The 20,351-nt window shown below is 41.9% G+C and overlaps 1 protein-coding gene across 1 annotated transcript in view; it reads left to right on the top strand.

The window, feature by feature from the left end:
- The first annotated feature begins 5,768 nt into the window (after nucleotides 1–5,768).
- The window catches only part of COL4A2 (collagen, type IV, alpha 2), a 165,993-nt gene continuing 151,410 nt past the window's right edge, over nucleotides 5,769–20,351 (top strand). The window contains exons 1-3 of the mRNA XM_009892158.1: nucleotides 5,769–5,879; nucleotides 6,193–6,304; nucleotides 8,480–8,645. Of these exons, the coding sequence (XP_009890460.1) occupies nucleotides 5,769–5,879; nucleotides 6,193–6,304; nucleotides 8,480–8,645 (389 nt within the window). The remainder of the gene's footprint in view (nucleotides 5,880–6,192; nucleotides 6,305–8,479; nucleotides 8,646–20,351) is intronic.

The raw sequence follows: 20,351 nt of genomic DNA, 5'->3' as shown, positions 1-20,351 counted from the left end.
TCAAAAAGCACAACTTTTTTTCCTTGCAGTTTTATGCATCATGGAAGTCATGACACCCATAAACATTTAAAAGACACGTGATGTAATTCTAATATTTGTTCACTTTGAATTTAAAGAAAACAGTTCTTATTCAAACACCAACAGTAGCCAAAGCAGCCACCCCCATCATTCCTCAAACTTTTCAGTCATTCTTACTAAACTGTATGTTTATGCCATGATACCTACCTGCAATTATTCATCAATATTTACTGATGCCATTTAGCAAAATCAGAACACAGAACTCCAATGAGGCATGAACTTTTGGCTGTCAGGTTTCTTCTGGTTTCCTTCTTCATTTCTTAGTCTTAGCGTAGCCCTAAATCCAATGTTCAAGATCTAAACTAAAGCTCACTGAAACCATGGGAAGCTTTCCAGTCCTTATAAGCTTTGAAATTGTTGCATGTACAAGCTGTAAAACACCTGCTATAATATTACACTCAACCCTCCTAATTTTCCCCTTCTACTGTATTTCCGCACAGCCTATTAGTAGATTGAAAACTACATATTTCTTTTTGTCCTAAGGGCTATATAAAATTAGATCATGCTGCTTATCCAGCTTCACAGTGTCAAATTACTTTAATCAGGAAAGGCATATAATGATCTTTTTTGACAACTAAGACCTTTTTTCTTTTAATTAATTATTACTTTAAACAGATAATTAGAAAAATCTCACAATACACTCTGTGTGTTTTATACATCTATAATGCACACCAGCTTTACAATTAGTTTTGAGGGCCTCACTGCCATCAATAGACAGCTAGGGCTACCTGCTACCAACAGTGCACAGAAGGCATCGTGTAAAAGGACATGCCTTGTCACAGTGCCAACGCTGATCTTCTGACAGGTACTCTCTAAGTAGAAACATGCTTAGGAGACCCTCAAGTTTTACACATTTAATAGTAATATGCAATTTTCTATTACCACAGATAATTCAAAACAGGTTGCAAAAACCTGCATCTGTCTACATAAATCCTAAAAATAACTGTGTTGCAGTTTTACTATTGCTTCAGCTGAATTCAAAGATTTTATCATTCTCCAGTTGCTTCAACAAAGCTTTTAGCTAGTTTTAAAAGCTTCATATTCGTGAGATGGAAAGCAGGTTTGCAAGGAAGTCCTGCAGCACCTGACCTTTCCATTTTCTCACGGCAATTTTGAGCGTTGGAGGGGACAGCGATAAACACAACACAGAACCCCGCCAAAGCAAAAACCCACTGAACAATTTCCAGGGAAAAAGAAAGACAATTGTTCCATCAACTCTTCCATGTTTTCAGACATATGAGTTATATCTGGCAATAGTTCAACAGAAAGACAGGAACACCAAAAGAGGAGCACAGACTAAGCACTGATGTTGTAATGGGTACATCAAAGAGATTAAGCAGCTTGTAAACTGGGAACTGCCTGCTCATCAGCAGTTAAAAGGCAAAATACTCAAGCACGTACAATGCTAACATCAAAACCTGTGGCTTGCTGCATACGCTTTTCTTGCTTATTACAGGCAAAGCTAGTAGACCCTGCAAATATATATAAGGTCAAGTGGCTTCATGTGAAGAGAAGGGTAAGTCTAAAATGATAATCAAACACACTGGGACTGGACTATCAGGGCAAAGGAGTGAGGAGAAAAAAGGATGACAGGTAAGATAAATAGATAACGTAAATGCAAAATAACTAATACAGTCAGGGGAAAGACACTGGGGTGAGAAAATCAGAAGAAAATGCAAAGAGTGCAGTCTCTTTACTGAAGCAAAACAATAGTCTGGATGAGACCGGGAAAAATGAATTTCCATTTCACCACTGCTATCAGTAACTACAAAGCCTTTGAGAAAGGATTTTAAATAATGCACCTTCCTCCCACCCCAAGAAAGTGATGGGATAACTGAGAGCAGCAGGGACCTGGTACCTCTCATTCCAATCTCTGTGGCAGAGATTTCTTGAAAAAGTCAAAATGGAAAGACGATGACATTTTTTCTTTTTTTTGTTCAATTCACTTTGTTCTTTCAATTACTGTTGAAGGTTTTAGGTTTACAACCTTCTCCTGCCATGCTAAGGCAAATTAGGAAATGCAAACTTCAGGTGCTCTGGGAGAGCTCCATACAAGCCCTGCGCTGAGCAGAGAGTTACCTTCTTCCTGAACATCTCTCTCACTTTCCTTGCACAGGCTGAACTCACTGAATTTCTATGAATCTGAAGCAACCCAATTCCTCCACACCAGCCTGGCCTGGCCAAGCTGGCACCACCACCTCTCCCTTGCAGCTTTGCCCACCTTGGGGTGGGAAAACACCCCACTCGGGTGAATTTAAAGAGAGTAAGAAGTCTCAGGATTAGGCTCTGCTATCATAAGGCAGGCTGCCTGTGTGATTGCTGCTTGGTCATTGTAGGTACTAGAAGATGCACGGAGATCTGAAGCAGACCACTGCAAAGACATTTCCCAGTTAAGGCAGTTGAGTGGTACCCTGGAGAATAGGATCCAGTCCTTGCTTCTACCATGAAATCCCTTGAAGATGCTGCACAAATAATTTCCAGGCTTTTCGCCGGCAAGCACTAATTATACATTCTTCATTTTCTACATGTTTCCTGTTGGATCTTTTCTCAGACCAAAGATCTCAAAGACCTGGCTTCAGCTGAAGTTACTGTGTTAAAATCAAACTATGAAATGCTACCAAATGCTAATTAGGAGCTACTTTTCACATTAGCTTCTCTATGCTCCCTGTCTCAAATGGTCAGCAAATAGCTATGAAATCTTTAGGGAAGGTTCGAGCACCACCCTGGCTCACACAAACAGAATGGGGTGAGCAGCTGAATGCAGCAATGCGCTGCCTCCATCCATCTGGGGGGAAGCTTCTAAAAATCAGTGCGCGCATTTTTGAAGCATTCAGGTTATTATTGTAACAAAAGCCATAGGCAGCTCATAAGAAGCTGAAGACAGTTATTCCGCCTTCAAAGCACGACTTGATTGTGAGATCTTAAAGAAGAAACAAGTCCAAAAAGTGAAGAGCAAGGCAAAAACCCCAAACCCTGCATCCTCCCTCGCTCGGTGAGCACAGTCTGTTCTGTGTATTGAATGAGACTGGATCCTGTGAAATCCATCAAGCAATTAAAGGCTAGTATGATGCGAAAGGGGCCCGTGTTTAGGTTGCACAGAGCTTGACTATGAAAACAGAATATTCTTTAAGCATTTTCTCTGTACGAAGATATATTAGTATTATGTCAGCATATGGACAGCGTTAAGAGGGAAGTGCATTTGGCTATGCAAACACATTGAATGGCCACCACCGCTCCCAATGCAAACAGACGAGGGAGCGAGGCTGCAGTTTGGGCAAACCAGCTGGCTGCGACCAGAAGGTCAGCCCCACTCATCCTCCATCCCTCCTCTTGGTCAGTCCAGCTCTGATGTGAAACCACACCTTGAAGCTGTGGTTAACACAGTTCCTGCAGCATAGGCCAAATCCCCGCTGCTGTGAACAGCTGTGGTCTGGCCCCACTCCCGCTCCCTCTCCCATGCTAACCCCGACCCTCAGGCAGCCAGCCCTACCAGGAGCCAATACTGGGAACCAGCCGGGCTGAAACGGGCTCCAGCTTACAGCAAAACGAACACTGGCGCTAACATACATGAGGAAAAGGAGTGGAAATGTCTCTTTTGGCAGCCCTGCGGGATGCAGCCACTTCAGCATCAGCTAGTGAGTCAGTCCAGCCTGCTTCCCTACCCTGTCCAACCCTGTTAAATTAATCATAAAGCATTTACAACACAGACCAAGTCTCTTGACTCCCGGTATGTTGCCAGCGTGGTCAATCTGTTCTCCTAATCCTACTATGACAGCTGAATGAAGGTTTGCTCAAAAGGCTGCCTTTTCTTATTACTCTTTTAGGAAAAGCAGCAAATCTATTTCCCCACCAGTTGGTTCTGTAATACCTGCTGCACTGCTGCCTGAGATTGCTGGGGCAAGGAGTTGGCAATGGGTGGGAGCTCTCTTACTCTGAAATCAACAAAGAAAACTGCCTACAAGCAAAAAATAGTACTTCCAAAGGTAAGATTACATCCACCCCTCACTCTACAGCCATGTTTAAATTTCAGTGTTTCTTTTTTATATCTCAAATGCATTACACTTTCAAGGGGAAAAAGAGCAAAGCAAACTGATAGGATGCTTGCTTTGCATTCCTATCTCCATTTGTGTATTTCAGCACCTGAATGCAGAAAAACTTACTCTCATAATGATTTAGTCTGTGTAAGTATACTTAAGACAGGTAAAGCATTTAGGCGCTCACCAGAAAATACAAGTAGTGAGGAGAATGAAGAACTGAAGCTGTCTGCTGTACTTCTGAAAAGAGATTGACACAGCTTTTCTAACCAAAAAAACACACAGGGGTGCCTAAAATTTTTGGGATGAGGTGTGGTTTCACACTTTTTATTCTGAAACTCTACATTTATCTCACCCATATTTCAACTGGCCGAGCGTACATCAAGTATCTCTGAGAAACAAAGTACTACAGAATACAGATGTGCCTATTTTGGAAGCAGTTGGATCACTTTTCCCTACGAGGTCAGGGTTTTCGGACCAAAAGAATAGCTCTACTGTTTGCTATCCAGCTGAGAACAGCCTGGATTCCCTGTCTTGTTCAACGCTGTAAAATTAATTGTAAAGAATTAAATCACTGCCCCCCTATTTTCAATTAGCAGTGTGGGAAGAGGAGAGCAGGTAATATATTCTCATATTCTGACACTGAACTTTTTATAGTTATTTGTAACAGTCCAAAGCTTATCATTTGTTGGCAAGCCTTCCTTTTATTCATTTGCTTAATTTCCCCTTCTTTCCCTGGAAAGGAATTTCACCTCAAAGAAACTGGAGGAAAAAAAAAAAAAGTTAAAATTTCAATTTCCAAAAGACTTTTTTTGATCACTAAAATAAATTTAATATGGACACCTTGATTATTTTTTGCTCAGAAAAACTGGCAGGCATCATAAAATATGTGGGCTTAAAGCTATTCTGTCTGATTACTCTTATTTTCCTCCTCTACACTGGATATCAAAATTCAAATCCATTACCTTTACTCATCCAAATAATTCTGTGAATACTTGCCTTCTCCTGTAGGAAAAAAATAATAAAATTCTGTTTTGGGGTCCTAAGCAGAAAAAATTTAGAAGATATGCTTTTAAATAAGATTGTAATTAAAGTTAGAAAAAATTTTGTTTTCCAAGAGGGACACAAAGAAGTGGCCAAAATAAAAGCTTCAGATGGAAACACCTAGCTAATCTGGTCCACTATCCTGAACCCTCTGACAAAAATTCCCTTATCATCTGTCTTTTTTCCCACTTGGATATTTAGCCTTTTTATTTTTTTTTTTTTTGGCCTCTGTGGTTCTTGTAGAAACAGCTAAAAATGCGAACAGCAAGGGCCAATACGGGAAAAAAATAGACAACCCAAAGCTACATGTTAAGTGACAGGTGTGAGTGCGCTGCCAACTTTTGGGACATGCGCACTCCTTTTATTCCTGAAGCTGGTGATACTGAAAAATTAATCTTCAAGCTCAGTCAAATGAGTTTTTATTATACACTTTCAGGCTTCGTATAATCCCTATCACAGAATATCATACAACTGACATATCCTACTTCAAAGATCAGTAAGTTTTGTCATCCTTACTTTACCTTTGGGAAAAGGAGATACAGGGAAGCTAAAAACACTCCCAAGGGTGGCCAAAGCAGCTTGTAGCAAAATAGTGAATGGATTTCTGCTCCCATGCACGCAGCCAGCTACGTTCACCTGCAGCTGGTGTGGACACCGCCTGCAACATCTTCCTCAGTCCGCCAGATCAGCAACAAACTGACCTTATCTGAGGACAACAACCAGGTAAGTATCTGATGAGCTTTATGGAGCCAGAGCGCCACGCTATTTGCTCGAACAGGGTATCTGAGCAACCCACCGGAGCTGCTCAGGGAGACCAGTGCCATGTATACACCAACTGAAAAAGGGGAAAGGGAAAGAACTGTACCCAGAAAGCCTGCAGGAGCTCTTTGCTGCCTGCAGACTGTAACTGCAAGGGCTGTATCTGGGATTCCTCAGTGCTAGTCTAGTGCCCAGCTGGGAAAAAACTCCTTATAAATACGCAGGATTCATCACTTCAGGCTGCAGTACCTTAACCTGTTTTCAATTCTGCTTGTAGCTGAGGGAGCAGGTGGACGTGCAATGGGAGGAGAACCACTGGAGATGCAACAACTGCATTGGATTATTCAGACAAAAAGCAACAGCCCTCAAGGGCTTTGTGGCATGGCAGTGTACGTCCAGAGGCAACATTATAGATTTATTTCTGAAGCAGACGCTCTGCCTTTGGACAGGACGCAACATCTATAGCTTCCTATCTAAAAAGGTTTGATGAACACACCACAGAACAAAGCAAACTGGAAAAATAAAACCCTAGACTGCAAAGTGTGAAAGTTCATAATTTAACCCAAATGAAGAGGAAAAGAATACTTTATTTTTATACCAGAGTTAGAATCTAGGCTATGCCAACTTTATTGGCAAGGGAAAAGAAATTCATTGGAACCTGTCGCTCTTCCTTGTTTATCCACCTAGATCCTTGGTCCTGACTTAGAGGTGAGAAGTGCCCACAGGTTTTAAAGGCATTTGGGAGAGAGTGGAGTTTAATCACACTTGTCCTGAAAAAAAATAAAAGGGAGTGAGGAAAGTATCTGTAACAGCTACTTGCTTACCAAAATGAGGTTTTATCTACATTATGCATAATGCATGTCTTAGTCTTAAAAGGAGTGAGCAGTGCTAGATATGTTTGCATGAAATGAATTATAAAATACTTTTGAATATTGCCTGTAATATTGAGGGGGTTCTATTAACAGATACTTCTGTGACTAGGCACCAATGGCATATGTCTGGAATAGAGAAAAAGAAAATGCTGAAAGAGATAAAGTGTCACTATCATTAACTTGTTAACAAAAATGAAGATTTCCAAAACAAGTATCTGCGCAGATACTTCATTCTATTATAAAAACAAATGCCATGCTTCTGGTGAAAAAAAATCTTAGTCAGGAGACATCTTATGCCAATGTATAGGCATGATTGTGTACTTAGCACAGGATTGAGAATAGTACAGACTGCAGTGCACAGGCATTGTGTTTGGCTGATACTGCAGGCTCCAAAATGAAGTTGTTTATTCAAACTATTTATAATTTTAGAAAGAATTCTGATAAATAGAAGTACAGCAGTAATATTTTTATCCTTACCCTAGCACTTATTTTACTGCCTATTCTGAGGCAAAAATACATAATGTACATTTCTTTTGAATTTTTCTCCAAAATTTTCCTTTCCAGTATTTCTTAATAAAGCCAGGAAAAAGAAACAAAATAAAAGAAAATGGAAGTCCCCTTTTATTCCTGAACACTTTGGGCTGCTTCTTCCCTAAAACACATGTATTCCTGCATTCCACAGAGGGTCTAGGTGCTGTGATCTGTATCAACTGTCAGTATCCTTTAAAAAAGATACAATACACCAGCTGGCACAGCCACAAAACTTTACGGGTTTCAGTCAATCATCTCCCACTCTTAGTCGTGCTTCACACTTCCCTGGAAACACCTCTGGACTCAAAGGCTACCAGAAGATCCCACCCAGTAGTCTGTATCCTTTGCACTGTCAGAGTTACAATGAGAAGAAAAACAGGTACCAAGAAATACGTCCGCAGTCTTTGAAGCTAGTTTGAAGTGTTCATTTAACAGTGGGAAATATTAAACCAAACCCTATAGAAAAAGTCGCCTTGTACTCTACTGATAACATTTTGGAAGAGGTCTCTGTTAATGTCTTTATCATTTAAAAAAAAAAAATTATCTGTGATGACTCAGCATAGAGCCTTAGGAGGTATTTTCCGCTTCCTAATTTACCTTAATCACTACACCTAGCTTCTCACCTGTCAACACATCCGGAAGCTTTTAATGGCTTCCTGACATTAGATAATAGCATATATTTTCACATGTTCTGTTATATTTTAATTGACAAAGTTTTTAGGAAGTAATGAGCCCATCATCACGAAGTCCCGACAACATATATAAAAAAAAAAGCAGATACAGTCGAAACAAACATATATGAAAAAAATAAAGTGAATACAGACATGACACTAGACTTTCTGGCTAGGTAACAGGGTAACACTGGTTGAAAGGTAGGAAAACATGCATGGGACATCTGACCAGCCTCTTTTTTTCTCTCTGTAAATCTGTTAATATCAAATAACCCTCAGACAACCAACCTGACAAAACCCATTTTTACTCTGCTGACCGAGACTGCTAGCCTACTTCTCTGCACGTAATAATTCTTCGGTGACAGAACTCATTTCTCATGTCATAAACAAATCACTGAAGCACCCTAAGAGTAAGAAAAGACACATAGATCTTACTGACATTTTCTGGCCTTTTTACAGCTTGTTCCCTCCCGTTTCTCATGGCCTGTAGGTTTTGAAGGGGATGCAACAGACATTGCTCTTGCTCCCAACTGCAGTCAGCTGGAGAGTTCAGTTTTGACTCCAGGCAGGGATGGAGCAGCGCTACCACCTCAGGCTCTGCTGGAGACAAAAACTCTGCAGTCCCAGTGGGACAGGCCAAGGATCATCACAGAATGGTTTGGGTTGGAAGGAACCTTAGAGATCATCTAGTTCCAAGCCCCTTCCATGGGCAGGGACACCTGCCGCTAGACCAGGTTGCTCAAAGCCCCATCCAGCCTGGCCTTGAGCACCTCCAGGGATGGGGCATCCACAGCTTCCCTGGGCAACCTGTTCCAGTGCCTCACCACCCTCACAATAAAGAATTTCTTCCTAATACCTAATCTAAATCTATCTCAGGCTCTGCTGGAGACAAAAACTCTGCAGTCCCAGTGGGACAGGCCAAGGATCATCACAGAATGGTTTGGGTTGGAAGGAACCTTAGAGATCATCTAGTTCCAAGCACAGCCCTGCTGCTGGCCAGCCTGAGCCCCAGACACGCTCCTGCTTCAAAACACAGGTGCTGGCAGCCAGCAAAAAGCAAACGGTGCTGATTCACCTGCAAGGCTTTATGTGTAGGAGGCAAAAGCGAGCACATCTTTTTCATATGCCACAGTAAAGCAGGTGTAAAGGGAAGGCTGAAATAGTACGTATGCCACCGGGAGCACAGGACACATGGGAAAGCATGGGGGGACATCTAAGCGCAGCTGTGGGCCTTACCCAGCCAATATGCTTAGAAATTATTTCTCCATCCACCTGGTATCTCAGTATTTCACCACAATGTGCAAAGTGCCCTGACTCCTTTACAGTCCTATCCCTTTTCTGCCCCACAAACAGAGGCAGGCAAATAACTAGTCTAAAGAAGCTGACGCTTGCGGTAAGATCAGGCTTCTCCATGACAGACACACTTTTACACTTAGTCACTAATAATTCCTGCAGCCAGTCAGATCTTGAAGCATCAGCACCAAAATTCAGTCAAATGACTAATTCCCGTGAATTACCTCATGTGATATTGGGCTATCAGATTAATAATTAGTACTGAGGGAAACACACAGACCACTGCCCACCACAAGCGACTACCTACAAGATTGGTTAATTATGAAGGTACATCATAATTCTGCCTTTAGCATGGTGTGATTCAGATTTTAAAAATGCTTTCTTGGCAGCTTCCATCTAATACTATAAATCTAAGCACAGGAATTCTGCACTTTTTTACTCTCTACCACAGCAAACAATAGTGACGAGAAACAGATCACTTTACATGCAATGTTATAAATTCTTTTTTAACTTGTGGTGTTGTACCCAAGCTTTACACTTTACCTAACATTCCAGAAACTCATTAGTTGTCTTCAGGTACTGAAAACCTCATATAAGAGGCTCATGTTTTAAGTACATCACAACATTCAAGTCTTTTCAGCAATACTTCATCCAATAATAGGTATAACTTCGCAGAGTACTCATTCTCCGTCTCCATGACTGATTTCATATGATTTATATATCTTTGGATTTAGAACTGTGAAATAATTTTCTAGACAGCTGAACCACATTTATCAGAAACGTAGGGGCGTTATCGAAAACAATACAAGACATGACATAATCACATATGCACCTTCCCATATCAATCAATTTCATAGATTTCTCTCAGACAATATAGATACACACTGCACCATGTGCAAACCCGTTCCATGTAATTGCCCATTACCGTTGCAGTGATGGCATACATCTGAACGAGCACAGGGAGGGAAATGCAGAACTTTTCACGTGTTCTTCATGAAATGTTCAGACCTTAATCTGTGATAATGAATGGGGATTTGCAAAAACAAAGAATTGCTTATGGGCCCTATGGCACAGGGTAACAGTCCAGCTAAAATAAACCTGAGCTCAACAGATGAAGGATAGCCAGTAGATGGACTGTTTTTGACCATGCATTAAGTTCTGCACGCTGTTCTCTTTTATAAGCTAAAGTGATTCTATTTAATTTTAACCATCAGGAGACTATTTATTAAAATAAATTATATTGATATATTGACATGAAACAAATATAAAATGTCTTCTGCTGCAATGCAGTCCAGACTTACATGCCTGGCAATACACAGACGCATCTCATATTGTATGAGTGACTAAAATTGGGCACAGAAATGGTACTTTGCAAACTCTGGACCAAACTCAAAATATGCTGGCTTTCATTTCAAGCTGCACGGGGACTGTGTAGATGTCAGCTCAGGCCTTAACACAGGTTCAGTTATCTTGATATCCTCCTACTTGTGTTTTGTGCACTTGTACTTTCTGTGGGCCTGGCAGTATCTGGGAATAGTTTATCTACAGGATCGCACAGGCCTTCTCCTCTTGCTCACACGTTGCCACGTCCAGCACTAGCAGCTCCTGCGGTTTCGGTGAGTAAGTGCATCTGAATGTTAGGAAGGTGTTTAGAACAAACACCTTTTAAGAGGTATGTATGTTACCTTTGCAAAGACAGTGGTGACACAGGAGGGTATAAGGCAATCACTTGCTAAGCTCACGCCTTTGAGGATTTATTTGAAGACACATGGAAGAAAACATGATTTTTATAACGATGGCACACAGAAGCATACTTACAAAACCAGCTTCCTCATTTTTGATCCATGCAGTTTTCTGGCTTTGCCCTGCCACCGTCATCTTTGGTCTACTTGAAGCTCTAGGAAAAATCCTACCATAGCCTTAGCACCTCCAACTACTCTAAAAATTAACTAAATGGAAGCTGAAATCATTAGCAACTTTGAGGAACTGACCCTGCACCTGGCAGGACAGAGGGCAATGAGCTAGAATAACCGCAAGGTTGGCAGCTGCCTGCCTGCACGTCTCAAGGGTTACCATCCGAAGCTTTTCTATGCTTATGACACATCTAGTCCATTCAAGATCACAAGCTCTATTTGATAGATACCAAGCAGCACACTATTCCTGGAAAATGCATGAAAAATCAGCATCCACTGTTTGTCTGACCAGTGTGAATCAGAGCACATTTTCAAAGGCATGTCCCCAGCAAGATGGATTTGTTTTTCTGCATGATTTGAACTATTATTTTGACATTCTCAAGAGCATGAGTCGAGACATCAACCCAAAGACTTTAGGCACTGGTACAACATTTGCTATATCACCGAGGTCCATAACGGGAAGTAAGTTTTAAAATAGTAATAGAAAGTCACAGACAGTAGGATTACATTGCATAAGAATTAACATCACCAGAACCCACGGCTGAGTCTTCCCCCAGCTGGGATTTACCAGTAATGATCAGAAGAACAACCCATTCCAGGCTGGGACTGCTAGCTGGGGGGTCCTCACAACTGGTGGCAGGGGCCAGGAGCCAGAGTCAGCTCCCACGGTTGTTCTACAGCTAAGCAAAACTAAGTGCAGGGCTCTGGCACTTAGTTCTTTCCCTCTTCCCTGACTTTTTCTTTTTGTGATACCAGTTTTTGATAATCTCTTCTAATCCCTAGCTTCCGGGATGCTTCTTGCCCTGGTTTCTACTCCGGCCCCTTGGGATCAGTCACGCAACTTTGACTCCTCAGAATCACTGTACTGTTTTAAAAAAAAAAAAAAAAAAAAAAGGATAAAAACATAGACTTCCTAGGATCATTTTAAGCTTTTTACTTTCTTCTCACTTTCATTTATACCTCTTGCTATTCCCCGTTTCTCTCTAAATATTTCCACGTTGATTCCAAAAATGCAGCTGTTCTTAACAAAGATACAGCTCCTGTCAATATTCAGCTAAGAAAAAGAATAAATATGATAGTTTCAGTACAAAACCTCATTATTTTCTCAAGCAAAGCTGTAACATTACAAGCATTTACATAGCTTTAGTCTGTTCTTACAAACTGTTAAAAACACACGTGCATTCACAGCTAAAAAATCTTCTGAGTTTTGGCCCCAAATACTACTTGCTCATGCATCTTGGCTTTATGGCAGCCAGAATTTATCTTTTTTTATTCTGTTAGCAGATAACTGACTTACCATTGCCATAAAAGGGACAGAGCTTCAAGCACAATACGAAAATTCCTGGAATGTCTACCCTCACTTAGCTGATTTTTCCCTTAATGTGTGCACTATGAATACAAACCATTAATGTACTAATTTTTTTTCAAACTTTTGTTCTAATTCTTTACAGCCCCTTAAGTCCATACCAGTGTAATTTTTCAGCCTTATTTGGGTTTCGTTACAATCTTAGGATTTGTTTCAATGCTTTTACATTATCAAATATTTCAACAGAAGTCTTCAGTAGACTAAGAAACAAGTTTTCCTCCACTAGATAAACAACTGGACTAATAAGACCAAAAGACTTACAATACCCAGTCAGCACATAGCTATGCAGTGAAAATGGGCTAATTTGTTTTATCCCTTAGTTACAACTGAAACATTTGTCATGACAAAAAAAAAAAAAAAGCCTTCCTGCTATCTGTATACTAAACTAAGGACCCCATAAATTATCTATTAAAATAGAACCAGCTAATAAAACAATATATTTTCCCCTAAGTTAGGGATTATTTGCATGAAAGATTACAGACTTCACTGTGAATTACCAACATGAATATCTATAGAAATAATGCTCATGTAAGAATGGCATCAACTGTATTGACAAATAAGAACACTTTCATCCACTAAACCATTTAGAAATGCTCTACCAGGTTCATGCCCCAGTGTTAAGATGACATCCTCATGTACAGAAGAGATATGGGAGGGCACCTTGGCTACAAGGAAGGTTGAGCATCTTGGTGAAACCACAGACCTCCCATGTAGTCAGAGAGATCATAAATCCCACAGCACTTGAGACAAACAAAGGCAGAGAAAAGGCTGGGCACAGTTTTTATAAAGTGGTAGAGGAGATGCAATGTTAGCTGCCCCAAGACATTTTCTTCTAGCAAATGCTAGGGAACACCACCAGACTTCTGGCACCTTTAAAAAAAGTTCAACGCGTAGAACTGATTTGTGGCTTTCACCATATCTCAATTCAGAGATGAAGTACGGAGTCTGCAAACTCGAGCTCTTCAGCACATCTCTTCTGCTCCCACATTAACAGCTGGACAGGATTCTCCACTGGCGTGATAGACTTTACCTGAAAACTTATTTCTGCTTCCCACTTGTATCATTTGAAATGTTCTTTAAGGGCTACATTGTTACCTACAGACAGGATAATGGATAGTTTGTCCCATGCTTCATCTATAAAATGCTCTATCTCCCCTGAATGCAAAAGACCTAACTCACTAGGTTTTTCATTACAATATTCTAGTTCTTCCTACTAATCCTTGTGTATAAAACTAATTCTTGTATTTTATAACTTGGATAATTTCTTCTGTCAGTTCCCTCTCAGCCATCTTGAAAACCTTCATCTCAAAACACTGTCTCTGTCACTGCTACTTGAGGATGAAAGCCACAAAAAGATGAAAGAAAATGAATTATTACTTTGCAATTTGTTTACTCCACACACTTGACAGCACTTTGTGTTTTGTCCTTTACATTGTTCTGCTGAAGATGCACACCCTTCCTCAGACCCTGCAAGAGGCTGTTTGCCAGCAGCAGTAAAGGTGAAGGCAGCAGGAGCACACACAGAGAGAAAAGGCAGAGGAAAGGAGGGGAACAGAGGATGTTTAGTAGTTCTTCTCTTGGATCCACCCAAAAAACCCCCTACAGCCTACAAAAATTCCATAAAAGTAGCTGAATAAATTTGCTAAAAACACAGTTACACTTTCTATTAATTAGGTTGGCACAATGCTGGAAAATTTTACACCATTTATTTCAGAACATGCGTGAGGACAGCATCCTTTTGATATGCTACATGAAGGTAACCTAAGTAAAAATAAATGAAACAAAAGAAATCCCGTCTTTTTCCAACTCTTCTCTGGCTTCCTTGATTTCATCCTTGGCCATGTCTTTTTTTATTATGTTACTGTAAGGCAATCCAGGCCAAAAAAAAAAAAAAAAAAGGGATTTTTTTTATTTTTGCGGGCTGTGAGAGGAGGCTGACTCATCTCCACCCGAGCACATTCCCAGGCTGCCGGCTCCCACGGCACCTGCTGCCTGCTCTCGCGCTGCAGCACCTTGCACCAGCACTGCACCGAAGTCACCGCAACACCCCACCACCGGTATAAAAGCAGGGCTACAATTCTCATTTGAACCCAGAAGTACAAGTTTTCAGACACTTGATGATTTGGCCAATCAGAGGTGAAAAGGGATATTTCCTACCACCACCACACATTCACCTAAGCTTTAACACAACCTTAAGGCTTATAATGTTTTTGACCTGTGTTGGAAATGTGATGGAAGCAGGCACAATGTAAGAGGTTTCCTAAAAAATACGTTTGAGATACTGGATCAATCAAAATGGTCATAAGTGAATCCAGACCTGAACAGAGTATAGCAGAAGTACAAAGGACTGGAAGCTAAAGTGCTTCTGAATATATACTACTGTACTTTTTCTTTCAATTTAGAAAGTTTATCCAAGTTCCTCCTTCTGTAAGAGAATATGTTAGGGATATAGGAAAATTAAACAATCAGTTTTTTGGTCTGAAACATTTACTCAAACTTGCTCACTTATATACATGCATTTTTCTCTATACTACACAGAAATTTAAAGCTAAAATTGACACATTTTTTTCGTCATTAAATCTTTGATCATCCTTTACCTGTTTATACATGCCAGAGATTAAAAACAGACAGTACTTTTTTTCACTATCTACTTATACTCCTTATGAAGAATACATCTGCCTTTTTCTTTACTCCAAGTTGCTTCAGATTAGAATGGCATTATGATAGCAATTCACATATTGAGAATGTTTTAACTTGTTCCGTATTTTACTTTCACATTGTCCAAGACACTGCTATTTAAAGACTCTTGGAAGGCTAATGCCACATACTTTTCTGATGTATTAAATCACCAACAATAATTCCAGCCAGTCACAGCCCAGAAAAGTCAAAAAATTATCTTCCCACAAACATCATTAAATCACAGCAGTACTTCACACCTTTAACTACACACTAAAGGCACAAGTTGCTATTCCAGTCAGGTCATAGCCCATGCCCAAACTCTTCCCTTTGACCAAATTGTGCAAGGTGTTAAGGGCCTTTGTGATGGGAAAGTCAACGGAAACTCTGGGAAGGGAGCACTATGTAACTTTTGAACACTGATGAAGTAAGTCAATTTATTCTCATGTTGAGGTTGTTTAATCTTCCTTTGTTTAGTCTAGTTCTATAAAAAGAACAATATTCATAAGCCTACCCCTAGAGATGGTTTCTGACATTTTTAAACAATTGTCTTAGCTGCCTGCAGCAGCTATCCTACATTTCTCCACCTGACCAAGGTAACTGACAGTATATACATCCAGCCTAACCTCAGGCACTATATTACCTAATTATATCCCAGGATTACATATGACAAGCTGAGGAGCTGCAATGAAACACTGCAGTAGTCCTGCAGGCATTCAATACACACAAAGGTTCAGAAGCAAAAACTGTGCTACTTGGGATGACGGTCCAGGAACGCACTTGCGTGTGCTGACGCTCAACAGCTGGCTGCAGGAACGAAGTTCAGGGAGATGAGTCAGGACTGACTGCTCAGGGAGGCTCAGGGACCGCGTTCTCCAACACAGCTGGCAGCAAACAGGTATGTGTTCCCAAAACAGTCCACCCTTCTCTCCTGAGTCCGGCAGCCTTTGCTGTGACACTGCAGAAGAGGTGGCCAGAGGCAGAGGGGAGGCAGGCAGGAAGGACAGCACGGCAAAGGATATTCCCCTGGGAGCAAGGAGTCACCAGGCCTGGCCCCTTGCTCCCAGAAGTGCCCATGCATTTTGCTCCGTATATATATTTACCGACAACTCCCCACTTCTGAGGGTGGAAAGGGAAACCCACAACTGCCACTTCCCTGTCAAGCGCTCCTCACCACGAGCTGGAAGGCCACCTTCCTACCCACACTGTCACGGTCCTTTGTGGTGCACCCTCGACCACCCCAGGTCTTATACCGCTTCCTGCCAAGCCACCTCACTCTAACAGGAGACAAAAGGGAGTGCTGTACTTCTCCTCTTCAGACCCTCCCGTGCCCCGCCATGGCCTGGCAGGGGGAACCAAACCCCATCTCCCATTTCCCTGTGAAGCCTTCTCACCCAAGAGATGCTTAACATTTGGGTCTCTCCTGGCCACATTTTCTGAATTGAAATGACCATATCTCCACCCTGAACTAAAAGCTGTCAGGGTTTGTTAGACGTGCTCTTGGTATTGCCAAGTCCTTGAGGGCATTCAGGGATGAGGATGTCAAATGGCCTTATGGGACAGGTCTCTCACATCAAAGCCAGTGGCAGCCCTAGACATGAATGGCTGCAGAGGGCAGGTGTCCAACCCAGCCTTACTTCACTAGTAAAAGCGCACACAAACAAAGTGCTGCCAGTCTTTTAGACTCAATCATACAACTTCTCCTCAGCCACACGCCAAAATCCCAAGTCTCTTCTTTTACCTGCTCTCAGTTTATCTGCCCTGTACTTCTTCATCTCAATAAATCATAATTTTTAATGAAAAAGGAACAGAAAAAATCGTTCAGACTAGTTGGAAGCAACTAATTTTTTTGCTTTTGGCCTAGAACTGCATGTGTCAGACTGTAGCCCCAAATACAATTTAAAAACGGGAGGGGGGACACAAGGAAAGTGTGAGGGCGACACAGCAGAGCTGCCTCTGCCCAGCCACGGATGGAGCACCACTCCCCAGACGGGGCTTACCCAGGGACAGGAACTTCCTGACCTCCCACCACTGTGTCCCCATCTGCCACCACATGCTCAGCTCAAACAGCACTGGTGGAATCAGCATTGTCCTTGTGGAAAAAATTATGCATGCTTTTATCACTGTTTTGGCCCGCCTTCTCCTAGTAGCTGGACAGAGTTTGCTCTCAGCTCTGGCCCAGCTCCTGTTTTGCCAACACTAAAAGTGGAAAGGGAGATGGGTTGGGATCTCGGAGACACCATTAAGCCCACTGCTGAGCAGCGGCAGGGAGGGAATCTCCTCCGTTCCCCCAGCGTTACATGGCAGCCAGCCCACTTGCGTGGAAGGCGACTCGCCCCAGGGCTCACGCGCAGCCAGAAGATCTTGCTCCATTGCAGAAAGCACAGGGATGGGCGCTGCAGCGGCATCGACAAGGTACCGAAACATGAAACCAGGATTTCCACGGCATTGTCATCTCTCAACCAAGCAGTACTAATGTTAGGAAATGGACTTTCTTCAAAGGAAATAGCAGCCTGAAGAGTGTCAGAAATGAGAGCCCCTGCAGAGATCCATCAAAACAAGCTTCTCCTGTAACTGTCTCATGGGAGCAGTCTCTCAGCCTGACCTGCAAACTTCTTAATCTGCTGCCCTGTCTTCCACTCTGCTCTCCTTATAATTTGAAAACGAATCTCCTCAGAAGAACACAGTACAGTGCAAAACCCCAGATTAGCTATAATTAATATTTTAATTATAATTGGTTAAATTAGTTAAAAACACTGAGCTTCCAGTGCCACATCTGGATGCATTTTATAGTGCCACATTACAACCTGTGGGAGCTGCTCCGTTGCTTTTCTGTACTGAGGCACGTCATCTTGACAGTAGCTGGCTCAAGGCTGGCTTTGCTACGTCAAATGCCTCTGTGAGAGCAGCCCTTCCACATCTCCTTGTATGTATTTAATCATGGATATGTCTGTGATAAAAACAATTTTTCACTCTGCCAGCCCTGTTACACTGCAGAATCACCACCAACAACCTAGCACGAGCTGCTTCTGCTATGTTTGCATTCACAGGCACCATCTCAAGCCCCAGTTAGTTCCCCCTGCACAACCACAATTCACGTATGAAGAAACATTTTTTTTTCTGTGAGGGTGACCAACCACTGGCACAGGTCAGCCAGAGAGGTTGTGGGGTCTCCATCCTTGGAGATATTCAAAACCTGGCTGGACACAGCACCGAGCAGCCTGCTGTCACTGGGCCTGCTCTGAGCAAGAGGTTGGACTAGATGATCTCCACGGTGCTCTCCAGCCTTAGCGATTCTGTGATGAAGGCCACAGGACAATTAAGAATATAACAAGATTGTGGCTGCACAAATATGATTTTTTTTTTTTCAATCTGGCTAACATAAGCTATTTTGGGGAAGTAAAGAACCAGCATCATGTTTTTTGATGAGAAAAGTGGTTGCTCCATTCAGCTTATCGCAAACAGTACTGCACACAACCCTGCCTACCACGCAGCCCTCTGCTAACACAACTACTCTTTAAATGTAAACAGTGGGAACACGTTCACCTGAGGACAATGTGAGCACTGGGCCAGCGCCGCCAGCTCTCCAAAAGCAGAAGCCTGAGGCTCTGCCCAGGTGTACAGTGGACCACACCAGCCAGCCACAATCACTCAGAAGCATCAGACCAGCTCAAGGACCTCCAAGGAGAAGCCCCTTGATCACCACCCATGCCTGCTATGCTGCCAGCCAACAGCAGTCTCCATCGCCTTGCTAGTGACAGGCACCAGGGTGGAGCTGGGGACAATGCCAACAGAACTGAATTGATTGAAAGGCCACCCATGTACAGCTGACAGTTTATCTAAGGCAACAAAACTGCAAGGAGCTCAACTTCCACAGCATACTTGTGTTTCCCAGGGGCACTGATGAGGAAGTGTAAATCCGCAGTCAGCATAGGATAGAAAGAACAGTTAATTATGGGGATAACTCCATAATATAATTAACAACTCCAGGTTACATTTTAAGGAATCTGGATTTTAATAAAACAATTTATCCAGTACATAAAGCACACTTCTAAAACAGAGCCTCTTCAGAGTTGCTACAGAAGACCTGAAATTGTATAATTGATATTAAAGTCTGTATCTTCTTTTAGTAAGCACATCTTCCCTATGTAGTTTTCTGTCTTTGATTGACAAGTCATGGTTTACCCAATGACTTCACTTTCCAGTGCAAGATGGGAACATATCTCACAGGCAGATATGTATACCTCTAGGAATATCAAACTCAGAACTCGAATGTGAATAATTTACTTCAAAAGATTTTCATTAATTAAAATTAATTATATCCTGAAAGGAATACAGTTTAATCAGCTTAGAGCCAACTGATGGGTGAATCGCCCAAGAGGTGCATCACTGAGTGATTTACTGCAATCACAGTAAGCCTGATACTATCAGCCTAGGAGCAACAGGTAAGACATCAGAAGTTCAGTGCATTTCTTACTTCAGCTGATTCACGGCATACATACCGTCCCTGTGGTCACACAGAGACATCACAATTCATTATAGAACCTGATTTCATCTGAAACTGCAGAAAAAGAGTTTAAAATGACCCTTTCCGGTGCTTCCTTTACTCATTACTAATACAAGATCCTACATTTATAGCAGAAAGCACGACAAAAATCCTTCTGCCCATGGCTACTGAAGAGTTTTCTGCACCTCTGAATTTCGCTACTACAGCATCAACCTAATCAAATGCAAGAAACCAAGGAGAAACTAAAAGATGACCCATTTAAAGTTACTATGTCAACTACACTTTACTTCAAGGTGTAGAAGGAACTGCACAAATATTTTACGAGTGCCAGGAGAGAGAGTCCTTTAACTTAAGGACAGCGGATAGCTAATATCTCAGTGATAAAATTAGCTCCCTGAGCAAAAAAACTTTCAGACTACTTGCATACTTTCGATTTTAAATGTCTGTGGCTGAATCTGCTTCCATCGGGAAAGGTGCCAGAACTCAACTTTAACCATTAACATCAGGATCCTTCCTGGTCTCCAGCCTCCTGCCCATCGCGGGGGTCAAAGGCAGCCACCACGGAGCCCTACCAGCCAACCACTTTTTCCTTCTTTCCTATTTCCCC

The sequence above is a fragment of the Charadrius vociferus genome, unplaced genomic scaffold (genome assembly GCF_000708025.1).
Source record: "Charadrius vociferus isolate BGI_N301 unplaced genomic scaffold, ASM70802v2 scaffold218, whole genome shotgun sequence".
NCBI lineage: Eukaryota > Metazoa > Chordata > Aves > Charadriiformes > Charadriidae > Charadrius > Charadrius vociferus.
This window is presented reverse-complemented; position numbering and strand designations above follow the sequence as displayed.